This window comes from Osmerus mordax, chromosome 20 (assembly GCF_038355195.1).
Source record: "Osmerus mordax isolate fOsmMor3 chromosome 20, fOsmMor3.pri, whole genome shotgun sequence".
Lineage (NCBI taxonomy): Eukaryota > Metazoa > Chordata > Actinopteri > Osmeriformes > Osmeridae > Osmerus > Osmerus mordax.
In genome coordinates this window covers 9,789,662-9,807,581 of record NC_090069.1, presented here as the reverse complement: position 1 = coordinate 9,807,581, position 17,920 = coordinate 9,789,662, and the positions used below count along the sequence as shown (strand labels likewise).

At 40.1% G+C, this 17,920-nt stretch overlaps 1 protein-coding gene across 4 annotated transcripts in view; it reads left to right on the top strand.

Annotated features, from left to right (window-relative positions):
- The window catches only part of nrg1 (neuregulin 1), a 78,383-nt gene extending 60,728 nt beyond the window's left edge, over positions 1-17,655 (top strand). For 2 of the 4 annotated variants that reach the window (XM_067258076.1, XM_067258079.1), the window contains 6 exons: positions 4,354-4,421; positions 8,579-8,681; positions 8,880-8,997; positions 9,121-9,251; positions 10,915-11,115; positions 14,439-17,655. In XM_067258076.1, the coding sequence (XP_067114177.1) occupies positions 4,354-4,421; positions 8,579-8,681; positions 8,880-8,997; positions 9,121-9,251; positions 10,915-11,115; positions 14,439-15,117 (1,300 nt within the window). In that variant the 3' untranslated portion in view covers positions 15,118-17,655. Of the gene's footprint in view, positions 1-4,353; positions 4,422-4,963; positions 5,023-8,578; positions 8,682-8,879; positions 8,998-9,120; positions 9,252-10,914; positions 11,116-14,438 lie in introns of those variants that run through there. The other 2 variants (XM_067258080.1, XM_067258077.1) reach the window with 2 other exon arrangements.
- Positions 17,656-17,920: the final 265 nt, after the last annotated feature.

Below are 17,920 nucleotides of genomic sequence, written 5' to 3'. Positions count from 1 at the left end.
CTGCCCCGGTAAATTGTACTACTACGGTAGAGTACTAGACTACTGCTGTGTTCGTCTTGGTAGCGATTGCGTTGGTTGAATTGGATTTAACGTTCCGTTGTACGGTTTAAGCTGAAATTAATTATTTTCATGAACAGATTGACAACGTTTAGGCTGTGGCAATGAAGTTCAGGTTAGTAGTCAGATAGTTTCACCTATTGAAAGACTTTTGATTTAAGTAAGGGGAGTGCCGAACATGTTCTGTCGCCGTTTGACTTCCTAAACAACTGTCTCGCGTAGGCTACAGCGTTGCAGTGAGCAACGCTGGTTTGAAACCACAGGTAATGATAATTTCACCAACAAATCGTTTACTTGTAATGTAATGTCATAATAAATCCTACAACGAAAATGTATTTGTGAGGAATGTTTATTTTAACGATTGAAAACCGATGCATCATAGACCACTGTAGTATGTGTTGCCCGGGCAACAGAGGCTAATGTCATGCTAATGCTTCAGTGAAATAGTAGACTACCGTTTCCGAAAGTAGATGTGGGCCTACTTCCTTAATAATATCAGCTAATATTGTGCATTACATTTCACAATTGTGTTTCACTTCACAAAGTAAAATGAGTAAATAGTTATCACCCTGGCCTATTTGCTTGTGGCGTTTCTGCAGCTGCCTTGCAGTAAAGCTATAGTTAGCCAAGCTATCCCCCAAGTTAACAGATGCGAAACGAATGTTCTGCTACAGGTAGTCACGCGTGTTTTAGTGACGTAGTGGTGTTAGTAACGTCAGTGACTGTGGCTAGCAAATTAGCCACCGTTAGCTTCACTTTTCGCCACAAAAACATAACTTGAGCCTAAACCATGCAACAGAACGTAAATCCCAATAGAAGCAACTCAATCGCTACCAAGACGAAACTTTTGACACCTAGGTTGTCTATGTAGGCCAAATATTGACTGAGTTTAAGGGGGGCAAAAAGAATAATAATAATAATATATATGTGCGAGGAAAAAAGTTTGTGCCCTTGCCGAAGGCAAAGCACACCCAATGATCTAATTCTTGACCCGGTTTCTCTGTTTGTGACAGGCAGCTATGACAGTAGCAGCACTGTTTAGCCTAGATTTTTGCAGATTTCTATGAAACTTGCAATAAAACATAAATTAGCTAGATTGTGTACACTAGATAAATGTATATACCTTGTTTGGTCAATTTGGTAGATAGTGGAAGAAAGTCAAAACCTTTTTTAGTTATGGAGAGGTGTATCCAGCCAAAGCGCTTGCTACTGTTTGGGGGAGGGGAATTCAGTTTTTTCAAAATGTTCCACTAATCACTAGAATCATCATAACTTTTAATTAAAATATTTTTCTAATCTGTCTTCTGTTCTACATTGCCCATAGATGGAATGTTCAGAATTTTGGCTTAGGCTGGAAAGGGTTAACTATTGATGTCCCTGCCAAAGCTGATATCAAACTTGCGTCCCTGAACTGTTGTATCGTGGGTTAAGCAAGGGGAGTTTCTAAACCCTTTGGTGCGCTAGCCTGGCTCTGCCCTCCTACGTACTTCCGCTCAATTTTGATTTTGCTTCTGTACTGTGTCTGGGCATGAGGTACGTAAGTCAGATGTCTCTGTTAAATATTCTACATGTCCAATCAGCGAACAGAGGGAGTGGCTGAAAACAATGACGTTGATGTTGTGCGCTAGTTTGTGTTGTAGTTCCGTAATGGCGACGGAGAAAGATGCGAGCGAAGCCATTCGGTCCGTTGTCGCAACGCTGCCGAATATCCAGAAGTTAAAGCCGGAGCAAGAACGATCTTTGATCCCCAAGGGGTTTGTTTGATTTTCCAGCTAGCTCCGTTAGTCGTAAAGGAATTGCTTATCCAGAGTGGCTCTGGGCAAATCCAATAGTTTTAAACTTCAACAGAGTACCCGCCTTCAAGGAAGTAAACGCTTGTCAATGGAGCGAGCCCAGTCTCTCTGTACAAATGAAATGTATGAGAGTCTGGTTAGGACCAGGCTAATAGTGTGCAGCAAGCTTGGAAGAAAAAAAAAGGGATATGAACAGTTGAGTTTTATGTCTAACAACGCCTCTGCTAACAAGTGACACTAGCATGGTACTAGCATTGCTACGATTATTATGCTAGCTAATTTAGCCCGGAAGCTAACTAAAGCTAGCTAGCTACCGTGTCGGCTTGCTTGGTATCATTGTTCCCGTATCAAGTGCGGTATATATTACAGTGCGGTTTATACTCAGATTTTGAAACACAAAGCTCCCATTCAGGTGGGGTGCGGTTTATAGAAAATGCGTCTTATTCTCCGAAAAATACGGTATTGAGTAACATTTAAGAGCATTGGAACAATAATATTCTTGCTACATTCTTCCATTATAGATCAGAGCAATAACTATGTTTATAACAGAGATTGGCTTCCTGATGTGTAAGTCAACTTACACCCAGCAGAACAGCTATCTATGAAAAAAAATAAAAATAAGCCTTTTTAAATGTTTTATTGATCTCTTCTGAGATCAATGGGCCAGCCAACTGCTGAGACCCTGTAAGAGGCACATCTGGGCTGGGCAGTGAAGCCCCTGCTTCTCAACTCAGTCTCTAACTTCGGCAGGGCTTAACTCCTCCTCCTGCTCTGTCATCAGTCACCAGATGCTCTGCTGAAAACGCATGTCTTGGCCTCCTAGGCCCCTCATCCTAGGACTTGCTAAAACAAAGGCACATTTCCTTCCTAAAAAACAAGCAGTGGCACCATGTTTATCCTTTTTTTAATTACCCAGAGTTTTCTATTGTAATGAAAGACCAACAGTAAATAATTGGATGTGTGAAGTGCCTCTCACTTCATAGACATTGCATCATGTACAATCTGGTACCATCCATGTCTTACTGATACCTAAATTCCACAACAGATTACTCTTCAGTAATCGGGAGATCTCTTAAGGTTAGTCAGAAACATTGGCAGTATTAAATATCCTGTAAAGTCAATTCCATGATTTGCTTCTCAGTACATTATATACGTTTGAAATTAGTTCCTGAAAGCATGTGCAAGGCGCTAAAACTTTGTCGCACCGAAATGTGTAGTTAGACCGTAGAACAGTTTCTCTTCCGTTTTCAGATCAGGTTTTAATGGGCAGGGCCAAAAAGTTACCCATCTACGTCATTTCGACCCATCTACGTCAGATCACTGACTGCTGTACTGTTATTGTAGTCTACATCAGCTAGCTAGCTAGCTAGCTAGCTTCAAGATGTCTCCCTCCACCCGCAACTGCATCTTCCCTGGATGCAAAAACTTTAATTTCCCTATTGGTGAGGAAAGGAAAAATAGGTGGATTTTGTGAAGAGCCACGCTGAAAATGGCTGCCTAGGTAGGCTCTCCTGCCAAAGTAAATTCCTTGTCTGTGCAAACTTTCATGGCGAATAAAAACCAATTCTGATTCTGATGGAAAGCTTCAGATAAACTCCAACAGCCGCCTCCGCAGTGGATAAGAGAGTAATTGACTAAATGCAGTGACCATTTCACGGCGGATAGTTTTAACATGGACCAGAGACAGACAGGGTTTGCGGACACACGGCTTCTCTTGCAGCGCGGAGCCGTACCGAGCATCGCCCTCCCGGCCGTTCCTCCTCCGGTCGCACCTGGACCATACACCGCTGCCAGCAGTTCATCACTCTGTTCTGTGTGCTTGTTATAATTATACTAGATATCTTTTCCAGAGGTATCTCTGCTATGAGTTAGTGTAAACCGCTAAATTGATATTAGGCTACTCGGTGTAGAATGATGGTATTTTGGTGAATGGTATCTAATGTTTTAGAAGTAGCATAGTTGGAGAGCTCACTGTCTGCTGTCTCTGGTGTCCATTTGTACTGTTACAGCTCATGGGAACATTTCATTTATATACATCTGTATGTTTCACTCATTGAACAAATAAATTCAAATTCTTTACGGTTTTGTTCGGCTTGACGTAGCATCCATTATCTGGGTCGTAGGTAGGCAGCGAGAGGCGGAGCTTCAGTTCCTTCAGGCGACACGCCCCCCCAGTTTCAAGCAGAGGAGACTGCAGATTTTTTCATGATTTCAAAGCCTAATTTTAACATACTTGTTAGTGTTATTTTTTCATTCGAATTTGGATGGGTAGTTAATAACACATTATTCTGTGGTGTGGCGAACTTGAAACTAGTTTTCAGGTCCACTTTACAGGATCTTTAAGTATTTTGTACAAATTTAGTAGACGACTTAAAGGTAAGTGGAAAAATATGCTAGATCCGTGTAGTCATCATCACTTCACATACATTTGTGAATTTGTGTGTGTCCTGTGTTTCTGTCTGTGTTGTGCATCTCACTCCTTCTCTGCCCCCACCCCTCTCAGGTGCAAGACTGGCTACACTGGGAAACGATGTGAAGAAAATGTCCCTGTGAGAGTCATAAACCCAAAACGTATGTGCAAAAAACTGAACCCAACCCCACGTGTTATCGCTGGTGTTTCATCCCCGTTCCAAAGTTCCAATCGCTGTCTCTACCAGAGCCAATTCATCTGTCCCAACAATTTGTTGTGGACAGGTGTGGGAGTGTGTGGTATAAAGACCTCCTTTGTCCTAATCGGTACACATACACGTACCAGGATCTCTCATCTGCTTGTGAATGATGCCTTTTCAAAATTTATCAAAAGCCGTTGATAATTGGGCAATTGTTGCTGCATGCTGTTCACAGCAACTCTAATCTCCCTTCCTGGAATCAGAACACAAGAGCAAAGCATTGGTTGAAAAACAAAGGCCTGTGTGGGCATTGATTGGGACTTCTTTCTTAGATGGTACCTTTATGTGCTCACAAACATGCTGTGAGTAATGTTTATGGGACATACTGGTTTCTGGGTGGGCCTCCCTGATAACACCAGTGATGGGCGTCGTGGGTCTATGAGAACTGTGGTGTAAACTCACTTTTCTTCTCTTCTCTCTGTGACTTTCTTGTTTCCTTCTTAGGTGCCCAAATGAATTTACTGGTGATCGCTGCCAAAACTACGTAATGGCCAGCTTTTACAGTACGTCTATTTCCTCTTCCTGTCTGTGCTTGGATTGGAGCATGCTCAATCAGCGCTACTTCCTGTTGCTTTGATCTCCTGTCAGATTTGAGACAGAATAGGTTTTTTGCGTTTTCTTAATTGTGATGTATCCCATACCTATTTCTCGCATGTTCAAAATGTTGCCTTGTTTCTATTAGTTGTATGTCAAAGCAGTACAGTTTGTCAAATATGATTATTACATAGCATTCTGTGCAATGTTGGATTAGTTGCTGATAGATTTATGGAGCAGTAATTGGGTAAATTGCCCTGAAAGTCAAAAACACTCCTGTGAGGTCAGGTCATAGTGGATTTTAGAGGTGCTGTAAAACCAGAACAGACCCTGTTAAAATGACCTCTTTGATGTGAGGGAAAACACAAGGAGAGGTGAATCGCAGCCGCTCAGGCACTTTATCACCATGACATGCACTAACCTTCCAGTTCAGTTACCTCAATTACCATAGGTTACTTGTCACAACAGAGGCAAACAACTACACTCATCTCTGAAACAAAACCGGGCAGAGAAAATACTCATACACTTACAACAGACTAACTCAGAGTTGTATTTTTTGTTCTCTCCACATTGGCAGCATTTGAGAAACTAATCAAAAGAGTGCAGTCACTATCTGCTCCTCATCGTTCCTGGCTAGTACTCCCCCCTAAGTCTCTTTTATCTCCTTGGGAACAATCACCCTGTCCATGAACCACTAGAATTGCAGGAATGGCATAGTGCCAGAAACGCATCAGAAGGCTGTTCAGCAGCAAGGTAGCAAAGGTTGTTGGGATATAGACGGAAAGGACAGCCGCAGTACTGTCGTTGATACTTTATAAATACACTCCGTAACACAAGGTGGGAGGGGTGATAATAATACTGGAATGTCCTGCTCGATGGTTGCCAAAACTGGGGGATTTTTTTCGACGTTTGGGCTGGGGACGCAACTGAGAGTCATAGAGGACAGATGTGAAGACCACTGTATCAGCAGTTCAGAGGAGCTCAGTGGACCATTATTTACATCTCACTGACATAAGAAGCCTCTAGCAATGAGTATTGTTGGTTAAGGCCACAAGGCTTTTTGTTGGTTAAAGCCACTGGCTTTTTTCAGAATTTGATTTGTCCATAATATTTGTCTGCAAGAGAAGAGTCATTTGACTATCCTTTGATTGACTTTCAAGTTGAACCTTGATCCTCACTAAGCTCACAAAAATTGTGGTCATATGACAGAAACTTCCAACAGGGCTTAGTTTTATACTTTATCAGATCAGGCAGAGTTTGACCTAGAGCCAGAGTTATGAAGTTAATCGTGAGCATGTAGCCTATGCTCTGGCCCCTGAGATGAGTCTGCAAAAGCAAACTGCACAGCAAAATCTCACAAAGAAAATGAGGTTTACATGGTGTTAAGCGTAATAGTAACAAATGTATGATTACAACCTCACAGACATATTCATGGCCTAATTCATTCCTCTTTTTTTCTCAGTTTGAAAATTAGATCAATGGGACACAAGAGTTGTTTATGTTAGCTAATACAATTCGTGTTATCTATTTAAAAGTATGTTTTCCTTTTTTTGTTTATTCCTCTAAACATATTTAACAGGCATGGCCGAGTAATGACATATGAGAATTTGGTATGACAGAAATATTGACTTTGATCTTAGATTGGCATTAGTGAATGTTGAAAATGGAAAATGCATGACACCTCACAGCATGCTTATATAGGAGGTGTAGATGTCCTGTAGTGTTTACTTTAAAGTAACTAGTGCCCTAATCCTGCCTGACCGACCATGTAGTAGCCTAGGAATGGCCTGACTTGATAATGCAAGGACAGTGGTGTTAGCATGCGCATGCCACTGCAGCGAGCAATCTCCTTGCAGTAGTGCTTTGGGGGTGGATACATTGTAATGCATTGTAATAGATGTATGTATTTGATAACTTTTATAATTGTGGTTTAAATCACACAGAAGTTATATGACCGTAGACCTTTTTGGAAAAATTATAGTTTTACAAAATACAGTTTGACCATAACTACCTTGTTTCATCTAGGGACATTCTTGTTCAGAAAGTAGTTGATATTGCATAGGCACCATTCAATTGTTTCTCATTCCATTCTCTTCCTTAGACACTGAGTAGCTATTCTGGTGAGAAATACTGTAGTTCTGAATAACACATCATCTGAAAATACTCTTTCTTTCTTTTTATCACCTTTCTGCACTGGCAGAACATCTTGGGATTGAATTTATGGGTATGAATTGCTCCTTCCTCCTTCCTATTTTGAAGATGTAGGATTAGAAGCTTAAGCCTCCCCATCTACTCTGGCCAATTTCCTAATGCAAATGAAGGGATCATACAGCCATAGCATAACACATTTATTACACATTTATCATTTATACTTTATTTGAATGTCATTCCCGATTATGTAATTGCTGCCCTATGTACAAAGTATTGGTCCTCACCTGACATATATTTTAAATGTTTTGAGTAAGATTTGTGTAAGCGTATTGGCACATTGACCTTTACACACAAGCTACAGGCGCTGGTCGAAGACTAGGTCCTGAAATAAACACTTGCACCACTTAAGACCCAATATTCCCATCAGAGAACAGTATTCTGTATCTCACATGATGCAAAGATGGTGATAGTGTGGTTATGCTGTATGTTCAGATCCCTTCAGTTCTTGCTTTGCCTTTTACCTTTGCATCTCCCTGCGTTTCGCATGTTATGTCGGACACTGTCAACCTCTCCACTCCTCTGATTTCATCATGATTTTGTTTGTGTTTCAACGTGGCTCTTTGGTTCTTGCATCATCTCATGGTTTGCCCCTTGTCTGGTCAGTGATGGCAGTGTTTTTGTTGTGTATCTTTTAAAAGATGATGATTAACCATGAACAATTAACATGTTTTAATTTAGAAGAATTACTGTTGGTACCATTGTTTGTTCACAGGATACGTGACACATAACTAGTAAACGGCAATCATTTCCTATTCATAACTAAAGAAATGTATGAAGGATTCTTTCCAACTTACACCATTATCATTTTTACAATAGGATTAATAAGCAGCACCACCTAATATGTCCCTCTCACAATTGTGACTCAGGTGTTGGGGCCCAGTTAACAAACAATATACCAATATAAGACTATTAACCTTACGTAGTAGTTATTTTAACTGTCTAATAACTGCCAGTTTTATAGAACAACACCTGTTTTATGGGTGATATGGTCTGGTTAAAATGCATTGCAAGAGGATGCATTTTCTGTAATTTGCCTCATCATGATTACTGATCCTGACCTTGAACTAACGCTTCCTCCCAGTCAACCTGGACTCAGCAGAACTGTCTCCTCCGATCAATGTATTCGATTTCCTATGTCTGTGTAACAACCAATCCCTGACTAAAATGATGTTACATCCGGTGTTGTTTGTAACTGTAAATGTTTAACCTGTGTCTAAACCCTTGTTTGGCTCTGTTGGATTTTTGGAATTAGTGGTCCATGTGGGTACATCTGCATGTTGTGGAATTTAAAGAATGCATTGTCCTCTTTTCCAGAAGCTGAGGAGCTGTATCAGAAACGTGTATTAACAATAACAGGAATCTGCATTGCACTCCTAGTGGTTGGAATCATGTGTGTGGTTGCCTACTGCAAAACAAAGTAATTTATGTTTTATGCTAATACATACAAAAAAAAAAAATTACATTAAAAACAAGAAAGAAACATTTCTCAGATGATTACAAAAAAAAAATTTTGTCAGCACATGCTAACATTTTCTTACGGAACATGGTGTTCCAGTAGATTGTGGGCTGGTTGAATGCAGTCTGTCTCACCATGCAGTGTTCTTTTCATGCACAGAAAGCAGAGGAAAAAGCTCCATGATCGTTTGAGGCAAAGCTTACGAAATGATAGAAACAGCATGGCCAATGGACATCAAATTCCTAACACTCCTCTTGAAAATGTTCAGCTTGTAAATGTAAGTCTAATTTTAGTTGGTTAGGTCATACCCTACCATTTCCGCTGTGATGCTAACCTTATTTGTATTGCAAAAAACAGAAGTATTCCCTGGAACATCCCTGGTGTCTCTCCTTCTCTTTAGCAGTACACGTCAAAAAAAGCAATGCCTGCGCATAAAGTAATCGAAAAGGAAACCGAAACATCCTTCTCCACAAGCCAATATACGTCATCAGCTCATCAATCAACAATGGTCACTCACACCACCAGTCAAAGGTAAACAAATACTTAACATAAGGTTTTATATTTTTATTATTTTGTCCTTTTTGATAGTCAACTACTTTAAGAAAAGGATGAGCCTTGGCTCAGAAGTGGTTCTGTTCATGTCCCTAAGATAAAGGACCATTTACAGGATAGGATGATCTTTTATTTCCTTTTGTGTCAGATCTGTCAGAACACATGATTGCATTTTTACCTCCATTTATAATCAAATGAATCAATGCTGGGATCTACATGGACAATGCATCAACTTTTTCCTCATTTTGTTATGTTACAGCCTTATTCCAAAATGTATTAAATTCTACACACAATACCCCATAATGACAAAGTTTGATTCATATTAATTATAGATTTACAAAAATTAAGAATGGAAAAAATAACATATACATAATAGGGGTGGAACGGTACATGTATTCGTATTGAACCAAAACAGTACGGGCGTCACAGTTCGGTGCAGGAAATTACTAGGAGAGTACATGGTATAAAAATAAATAAAAGATGCGTGCAAATTAATTAATTAATAATAATTAATTAATGCAGAACTACTGAACTACTCGTGTTCTTTAGGGACACCTAATCTGTAGCCCCGCCTTAGCTCTGAAGCTCTGATTGGCGCCGCCGTGAGTCAGAGATAGCTAGCAGCACTAAGGACGAGTATGGTGGCAACCCATAAGAGAGAGAGGACCCGCCGGCCTCTTTAAGATCTCAGGTTTGGGAAAACTTTGGTTACCCAGTCAGTTACAGTAGTACAGGCGAGAGAGTGGTGGATAAGACGAGCACTGTGTGTCGGCGTTGTTCAGCAGTTGTGGGGTATGTGAGTGGAAATACATCGAACATGCTAACGCATCTGGATAAGAGTGTGTGCTAAATGACAAAAATATCCGACGCCATCACCCAGGTGTGCCAATCACTGGAACGAGACCAAAAAAAAACTGTCCAACTTCTCCTCCCTACAGTGCTTAACCAGCCTTTAGATACACATACAAATAGGGCCAAAAAAATCACTGAAGCAAATGGAATTTACATGTCATCTTCAATGCGCCGTATTGACTCGTAGAGGTTGTTTTGCTTTTCCCTCCATTGTACCGAACCGTGATGTCTGAACCGCGGTATGAACCGAACCGTGACTTAAGTGTACCGTTCCACTCCTAGTACTTAAGTATTCACAGCATTAGCTCAATACTTTGTTACAGCACCTTTGGCAGCAATTACAGCCTCAAGTCATTTTGAGTATAATGCTACAAGCTTGGCACACCTATTTTTGGGCAGTGTCACCCATTCTTCTTTGCAGGACCTCTCAAGCTCCATCAGGTTGGATGGGGAGAGTCGGCGCACGGCCATTTTCAGATCTCCATAGATGTTCAATCGGGTTCAAGTCAGGGCTCTGGCTAGGCCACTCAAAGGACTTTCACAGAGTTGTGACTCCTTTGTTATCTTGGCTGTGTGCTTAGGGTCGTTGTCCTGTTGGAAGATGAAGGAGTAGGTTTTCATAAAGGATGTATCCATTTTGGAAGTCTGTAACGTAACAAAATGTGAAAAAAGTGATGCGCTACATGTTTACCAAGAGAGAGCACACATTTTCTTTGTGCACAACTTTTATCACTGTCTGGGCCCAGTAACCATTTAAGAGAACCCATTCCCCTTTGGACTGTGTCTGCAGCTGGAGTAATGGCCGAAGCGGGAGTGTTCTCTCCGACAGTCGCTCCATCTTAGTGATGTCATCGGTCGAGAGCAGTCTGCACGCTACACCCAGCCGCCGGGGTCGTCTGAATGCCACGGGCGGCGCCAGAGACCTGAGTGCCTACCTAAAGAACTTGAGACACTCTCCGGGCTCCTGCAGAGACTCACCATGCAGCGAGAGGTAGTAGAACATTAATGGTGTCATGCCCTTATTTACAACAGCTTTTTCCTCAAGCAAGTACAGTACAAGGTGTGTTAAGATGATTAATTAGCTGTCAGACACGTAGATTAGTTTCAAAACGCATCAAAGCCTTTGCCTCTCTTGGTGTCCATTTAAAAATAAAGTTTACTCAATAATTTTTACTATACCTATAAAAACAACATGAACAGTCAAACGTTTAACAGTCAAACTGAGGTTGACACTGCGGATGCTTTGAAAGTCAAAACTAGAGATATCAGAAGAACATGTCCACAGGACTAGGTGGCGCGTGAACATGGCTGTTGCAGCAGCAGGGGCTAACTAGCTAGCACACTGGTGGTACCTCTTTCGCCCGAGCACCCACCACTTGTTCCTCGGCTTTTCCGATTTAGTACCCGGCTCGTTCTGGCGATTTTATTCTACTAACTCAAGTCAACATATCCAAAACTATCGACTCCCCCCAAAAAACTAATCTGTTCCCGAACCTGGTTCGAACTACAAGCTTTGTCATAGAATAATTTTTGCAAATTAATGCTGAGTTTGAAACCAATCCGAAATAGTAAACTAGCACCCCGTTTATTTGCTTACGTCAAGAAGAGTTGCCTGGAACTTCACTTGCGGGTACAAACGGCACAAGCACAAAAGGGAACATTAGCCGATCACTGATTTACCTGGCACAGACAGAGCACAGAGAGAAAGGTCTTGATAATCTACAGTTGTCTGGCCTGCAGTAGCCAGTTTTGCACACATATGAAAGTTGTTTATATAGTTTATTCCCGTTATTTTAAAGCAGATTTAAACATTTCGTAATGAACGTTATTACGTAAAAAACGAATGAGCCGGAAGTTCAAAGATGGCCAGGTCTGTTTATCGCTCTTGCTTGCCTCACTGTGCCACTGAGAACTTCCCATAGAAATTAAGAAGGCACCATCTTGAAAGAGCTAATTTGCTTGGCCTACCTTATATAGGTCTATGATTGTGCCACATAAACCTGAATGCAATCGGGAACGAGACACATTTTGACGCACATTATTAGTATACGTGCACACATGCTGATAATGTCAGATAACAGTAGTGCTGTAAGTAAGCTGTACAGCTGGTAGTAAGCATGCTAATTCAACTCTAAAACCGGATTTAGAGTTTTGGAAAATACTTCTAAAACTGTAAATGGAGCACTTATTAAATATATATTGTGATGATTATGAACATCAATCAATAGTAAACAACAAAGGGATTAAATGTTTTGCCATATCGCCCAGACCAAGCACATTGTTCAAATGACATGTCTGGCCTAAATTTAGAAAATGCCCAACTCCACTTTCACTGTTTCAGTTTTAGCTGGTCCAAAAGCACTGAACAAATACAAAATACCGTAATGGCAATGAATGGTGGAAAACGTCAGTAAAAATGATTAAATTGGAAAATCATGAATACACTAGTGCTTTCATACATAGCATCTAGACTAACATTTGACATAAAAATTGTTACTAACATTAGACAGAACAAATGTTTTCATTAATTACTTGAAACCTTAAAAGAAAAAAATTATATATATACAAACCAGTGTTTCACGGGTCCGTTGTAGTGAGAGAGAGAACGCAAGCGGGGCAAGAAGGGGCGAATAATCAATGAGCTGCGCACACCTCTACAATGAAATATTTTGTTGCCATGTTAAACAGTAAAAAAAAAAAATCTAATATTTTTTTTTAATCTGTGGTGGCCAATTTTTTATTGTGGCGGACCGCCACAAATAAATCAATGTATATCAATCCAGAGTTTACGAACGGTTAGGCCCAATCCCAATGTCCACCCTCACAGACTTTGAGGCGCGTTCTCGCTAACTCTGTGAGGGCTTAGGGCTGTCCCACAGTCAGATCGTCAAGTGTGCAAGGGCTCTTTCGCAGACGTTTTGAGACCTTTATGCACCCTTTTCGTGAGTCTGCATTTTTGCAGACTTTAGAGAATTGCCCACAATTCACAGCGTTGTGACATGAAACACAAGGATTACCAGGAGAATCCCAGAAGCGAGAAAGAAATCCCGGCAAACCCGCCTCATAAGACAAGAAAGAAGAAGAACGGTAAACAAACCACCATGCATGGAAGGAGCAATCAACCCTGCCGTAAAAATTGTTAGAAATAAAAGTTAACATGTAAGCTTAAACACAAAGCTCACTGATGGTTAATATAGCCAGAACTGTGTGTAGGTTTTCCTTTGATAAATTAACATTTACATTACATTTAGTCATTGAGCAGACACTCTTATCCAGAGCGACTTACAGTAAGTACAGGGACATACCCCCGAGGCAAGTAGGGTGAAGTGCCTTGCCCAAGGACACAACGTCATCGGCACGGCCGGGAATCTAACTGGTAACCTTCAGATTACTAACCCGATTCCCTAACCGCTTAGCCACCTGACTCCCCACAAAAAATTCCAATATAATATTTCATCAGATTTGACAACATGACTATTTTCCGATAATGAAGGAAAGTGCTTCTAGGATGAATCTCTTGTTGTCGATAATGTAAAATCTTTCAACTTCTGGCCTCCTTTCACTGATGTAGTGAAATGAATTATGATCGGGAGTCTGCACAGTGTTTTAATGCACACTTTATTTTGACTTTGAAGTGACCGGGGGCATGTTCCATAAAGCGAATTTAAGGCATGTCGGTTACTTTCCCGTTAAGAACAGGCCCCCGATTTTTCCCTTCTTACATTTTGTATTTTACCTTACGGCTTGGACGCGACTTCCGTCAAAAATATAAAAAGCTACCTATCTCTCGTGAAGCTGCGTGGAGGTTCGCGTCTAGGATGCTTCTGAAACCTGGCGTGTCTGGTGTGAACTGCACCATTGACTAGAGTAGCCGCAAACAGCTCAGGCATGTAACCGAAATGCAGACGCGTCTGGTGTGAATAGGGGGTTAGGGTTTAGGGGGGACATTGGGATTGGGCCTTAGTATCATAATTCTCTTCACAAATGTGTCCAAAACTGATACATTGAAGTTAAATATTATAATATTCATGGTTAAAAACATTTGGCAACTCACAATATGAGTCCAATGTAATGTTTAGATTACATAAAGCTTAAAAAAAAAGTGCCGCTCAAATTAATGCTAAATAAATTGTGCTGCGCGCAAGCATTACTTGTTGAAGACCATATCTACACTCACATCAAAACGATACTAGGGCCCATGTTTGAGATAAACCCCTTATGTTGTAACGTCTGGCTCAGCCCCTGCCTACCACTACAAATATAATCTAGTTCTGTGGGAAACACTGTAAACCTTTCTGGTTTCATATTTTGCAGATACATCTCAGCCATGACGAGCCCAAACTGTTCTCCTCCGGTGGATATTGCATCCCCTGTTACCCCAGGGTCTCCTCCCTCCGAGGTGTCAGCACCCTTGTCCAGCCTGGCTACCTCTGTTCCCTCTGTGGCAGTCAGCCCCTCAGGCGAGGAAGAACGCCCCCTGCTTTTTGCCACCCCTCCACGACCTAAAGAAAATTTGACACACGAAGACCACAATCAATACAAGAGGATCTCTGCTCACTATAACCACGGCCATGAGACCCACAGCCCCCCACCCAGGATTGTTGAGCATGATAAATACGAGTCCACACAGTATGAGACCGCCACCATTAACGTGGCCTCTTTTCCTGCGCAGAGTATTTCCAAGAAACTGGAAAAAACCAACAACAACAACGGCCAGAGAGCAAAAAGAACAATGGCAAATGGCCACGTGGACCACAAAATGGAGTCCAACAGCAGCAGTTGTGGTAGTTCAGAAAGCGAGACAGAGGATGAGCGTGTGGGAGAAGACACACCCTTCCTGAGCATACAGATCCCTGTGGCTGTGACTCTGGATACTGCCCTCAGGCCCACAGACAGCAGCAGGACTAACCCAGCCCTACAACTTTCCCCGCAGGATGACCTGCAAGCCAGATTGTCCTGTGTCATCGTAAACCAAGATCCAATTGCTGTGTGAAGTGAAAATTAAATATGGCTTAGAAATACTTAAATAGATCAAAATGAATACAGAGTCACTACTATACCTTTATTTTCTATCAATTAAGTAGGGGGAAATCATAAAAAAAAAAAAAAGAATAAAAACGTATTTTAGCGATGTAGTGAATAAGGTTTTATAAAAAATAAATTAAAAAATTAAAATTACAAATTTGTTCACATCATGGAAGAGTGCCATACACATAGTATGTAGAAATGGGTCACAGTATTTCATTGGATAAAATTATCAACGGTGCCTTTAATTTCTGTATGGTGTGCTTAAGGGAACTGCATCACTGGGCCATATATTCATGACTTTCATCTTCCACTTGACATTTCTACTAGACTCCACCAGCACTATGCATTTATTGAAATGACACACAGTAGAAAAGACAGTACTCAAGGTAAGATCCTGTCAGAAATATTAATCTTTATCAAGTATTGCAGTCGGTGAAGAAGTCAAGAAAGTTTATTGCTTGCAAGGAGACAAAATCATGGTGATACAAAGTTGTCTGTTAGCTTGTGTGCTAGCTAACCATTTAAACGAAACCACTCTCCACAGTCATTGGTTCATACACAGGCATGCAACTGACATGGCTCTCCTTTCATTGTCTCCCTTGCATAGATCTTGCGCGCATGTATGCGTTCGTGTTTGCGTCATCAACCCTGGTTGAAACACAATAGCAGCTGAATCTCTGGGTCTGGTGTCGTAAAAGCTCCTATCTCCTTTAAACACACAAACCCCCAAACATCCTACAGTCTTAGTCTGTAACAAATGCTCACCCTCCCCCAGGTCAACTAAGATAAGGGTCCAGTGTGTTTATGTAAGCCTAAAGTTAACTTAGGGGTAGCTTCTCTCTACACATGGAATGTTGAACACAGTATCATTCTTATACAGGATAAAGGGTTACATCTTCAACTTTTCTGACAGATCCATACAACGATATATTCTGGAATCTATGTCAATGCGTAATTTTTTTCTCATTTTCAGTTATGTGGAATTCATCAGAGTATAACTTAGTGTTTACCTCTCAAAGTAAAAAGAAATGCTGATGTTGCTACACATTTTAATTTGCTACACATTGTTTGCTACAGTTCTTGAATAGGATAATAAAGAGGTAAAGTACAGACTTTTCTGATGGATTTGGATCATACTATTGTTTCAAGTCCGTCTTTGTGTAAAATATCATCAATTGGTGTTTGATCCTTTTTTCACACTAGAAGCACCGTATTAAATGCCATTAGTTGCCACTAGATAACCTATATTTAAGTCTAATTAGAAGGGTAACGATGAATGAACAATATGAATATATGGCTCACTTTGTCAATTTGTCAACTTTGTCAACACATTTATGGGTTCCTAAGTAATGCATTGTGGGGATTGAAGATACAGTATAGAACCATTTTAGGATACAATACAGATAGTAAAAGTCATTTTGTTGTGTTTATAGTAGTCTGTTAAGTTAAGCATATTTGTCTTTCCAGATTTCACGTTACAATATCCAAAGTGTTCTTTTTGTGTTTGTACGCATTTTGTTTAGTCACGTTTGTGTAAAAGTTATATATGTGTAATATCCTAAACATTTACCTGTTTTGTTTTCATACATTATATCCCAAGGATACATCAAGTCATAGAATACATGAAGAACTCAGACTGTCACTGTTGATTGATAATCACAATAAATATGGACAAAACATGTTTTCTTTCCAAACATATAACTTTTTGTGGCATTACCACCAATATATTACAACGGTATTATTATTTTTTTTAAGTACTTATTTGAATCAGACTCTGTCACAGTCTTCTCATCGCCAGGGTTATACGATTAAGGCATTTTTTGCCCCTTAAGTTTTACAATGGCCCAAAGGAAATTAAGAAGAATTTTGTATTTATATTATTTATGTATTTATTTATTTATTTTGTGGGCCTTATGTTGTCATTTAATTATATATTTGAATCAGTGTTGGAAACATTTGGTTAGTTTATTTAGAATTTATAACTTTTGTATGTGCTTTTCTGTCCCAATTTGCCTTTATATGCTCTTGTCTTCAGTGTGGGGTCAACTACGCTACCTTTGATAACCAAATCTGTTATTCAACACTAAATAATGAAACATTATAACATGCATACATATAAATTAAAAACTAGTGTAATTATAGAGTAATTATAACTAGGGATTATTTAGTAGACTAGTAACTAGAATATCTTGTGTCAAGCTTTAGCCTGGCATACCCCATGATGCATTGCTTTAAAACCAAGGTGTGTCTTCAATTTCTGTAAATACTTCATGAAAACCTTGAGTGCTTTTGGTTTTTATTTGAAATATTAAATCAATGTTTTGTGCTTGAGCTTCACCTCAGCCTTTGCAAAAACCTACACCATACAGTTTCCTTTTCAGCACGCGTAGGTCTCAAAAACATTGTGACTTCAAGATGACTAAAGATGTGCTGATATTGTACAGTACCCAGATATGAAAAGTTTTTTTTTTTTTTTTTTTTTATCAAATAAAGGTGATTACAAAATTTTTGTTGAATCAATTTGTTAGCCATTGTCAGAACAGCTGGGTGAGCACAGATGGGTGTAATTGTAAAGTTACTAATATGGAATGTGCATGACATCACAAAGCAAAATGCAGAAATACTGTATGTGCATGACCAGAGATGTTGAATTACCATATTTCTTTGATTTAAACGACGCCCTCAAATAAACGCTGCCCTCGAATAAACGCTGCACCTAAAATTAACATTATGTAATACACGCGGAAGACATACGGTATGGTAGTAGC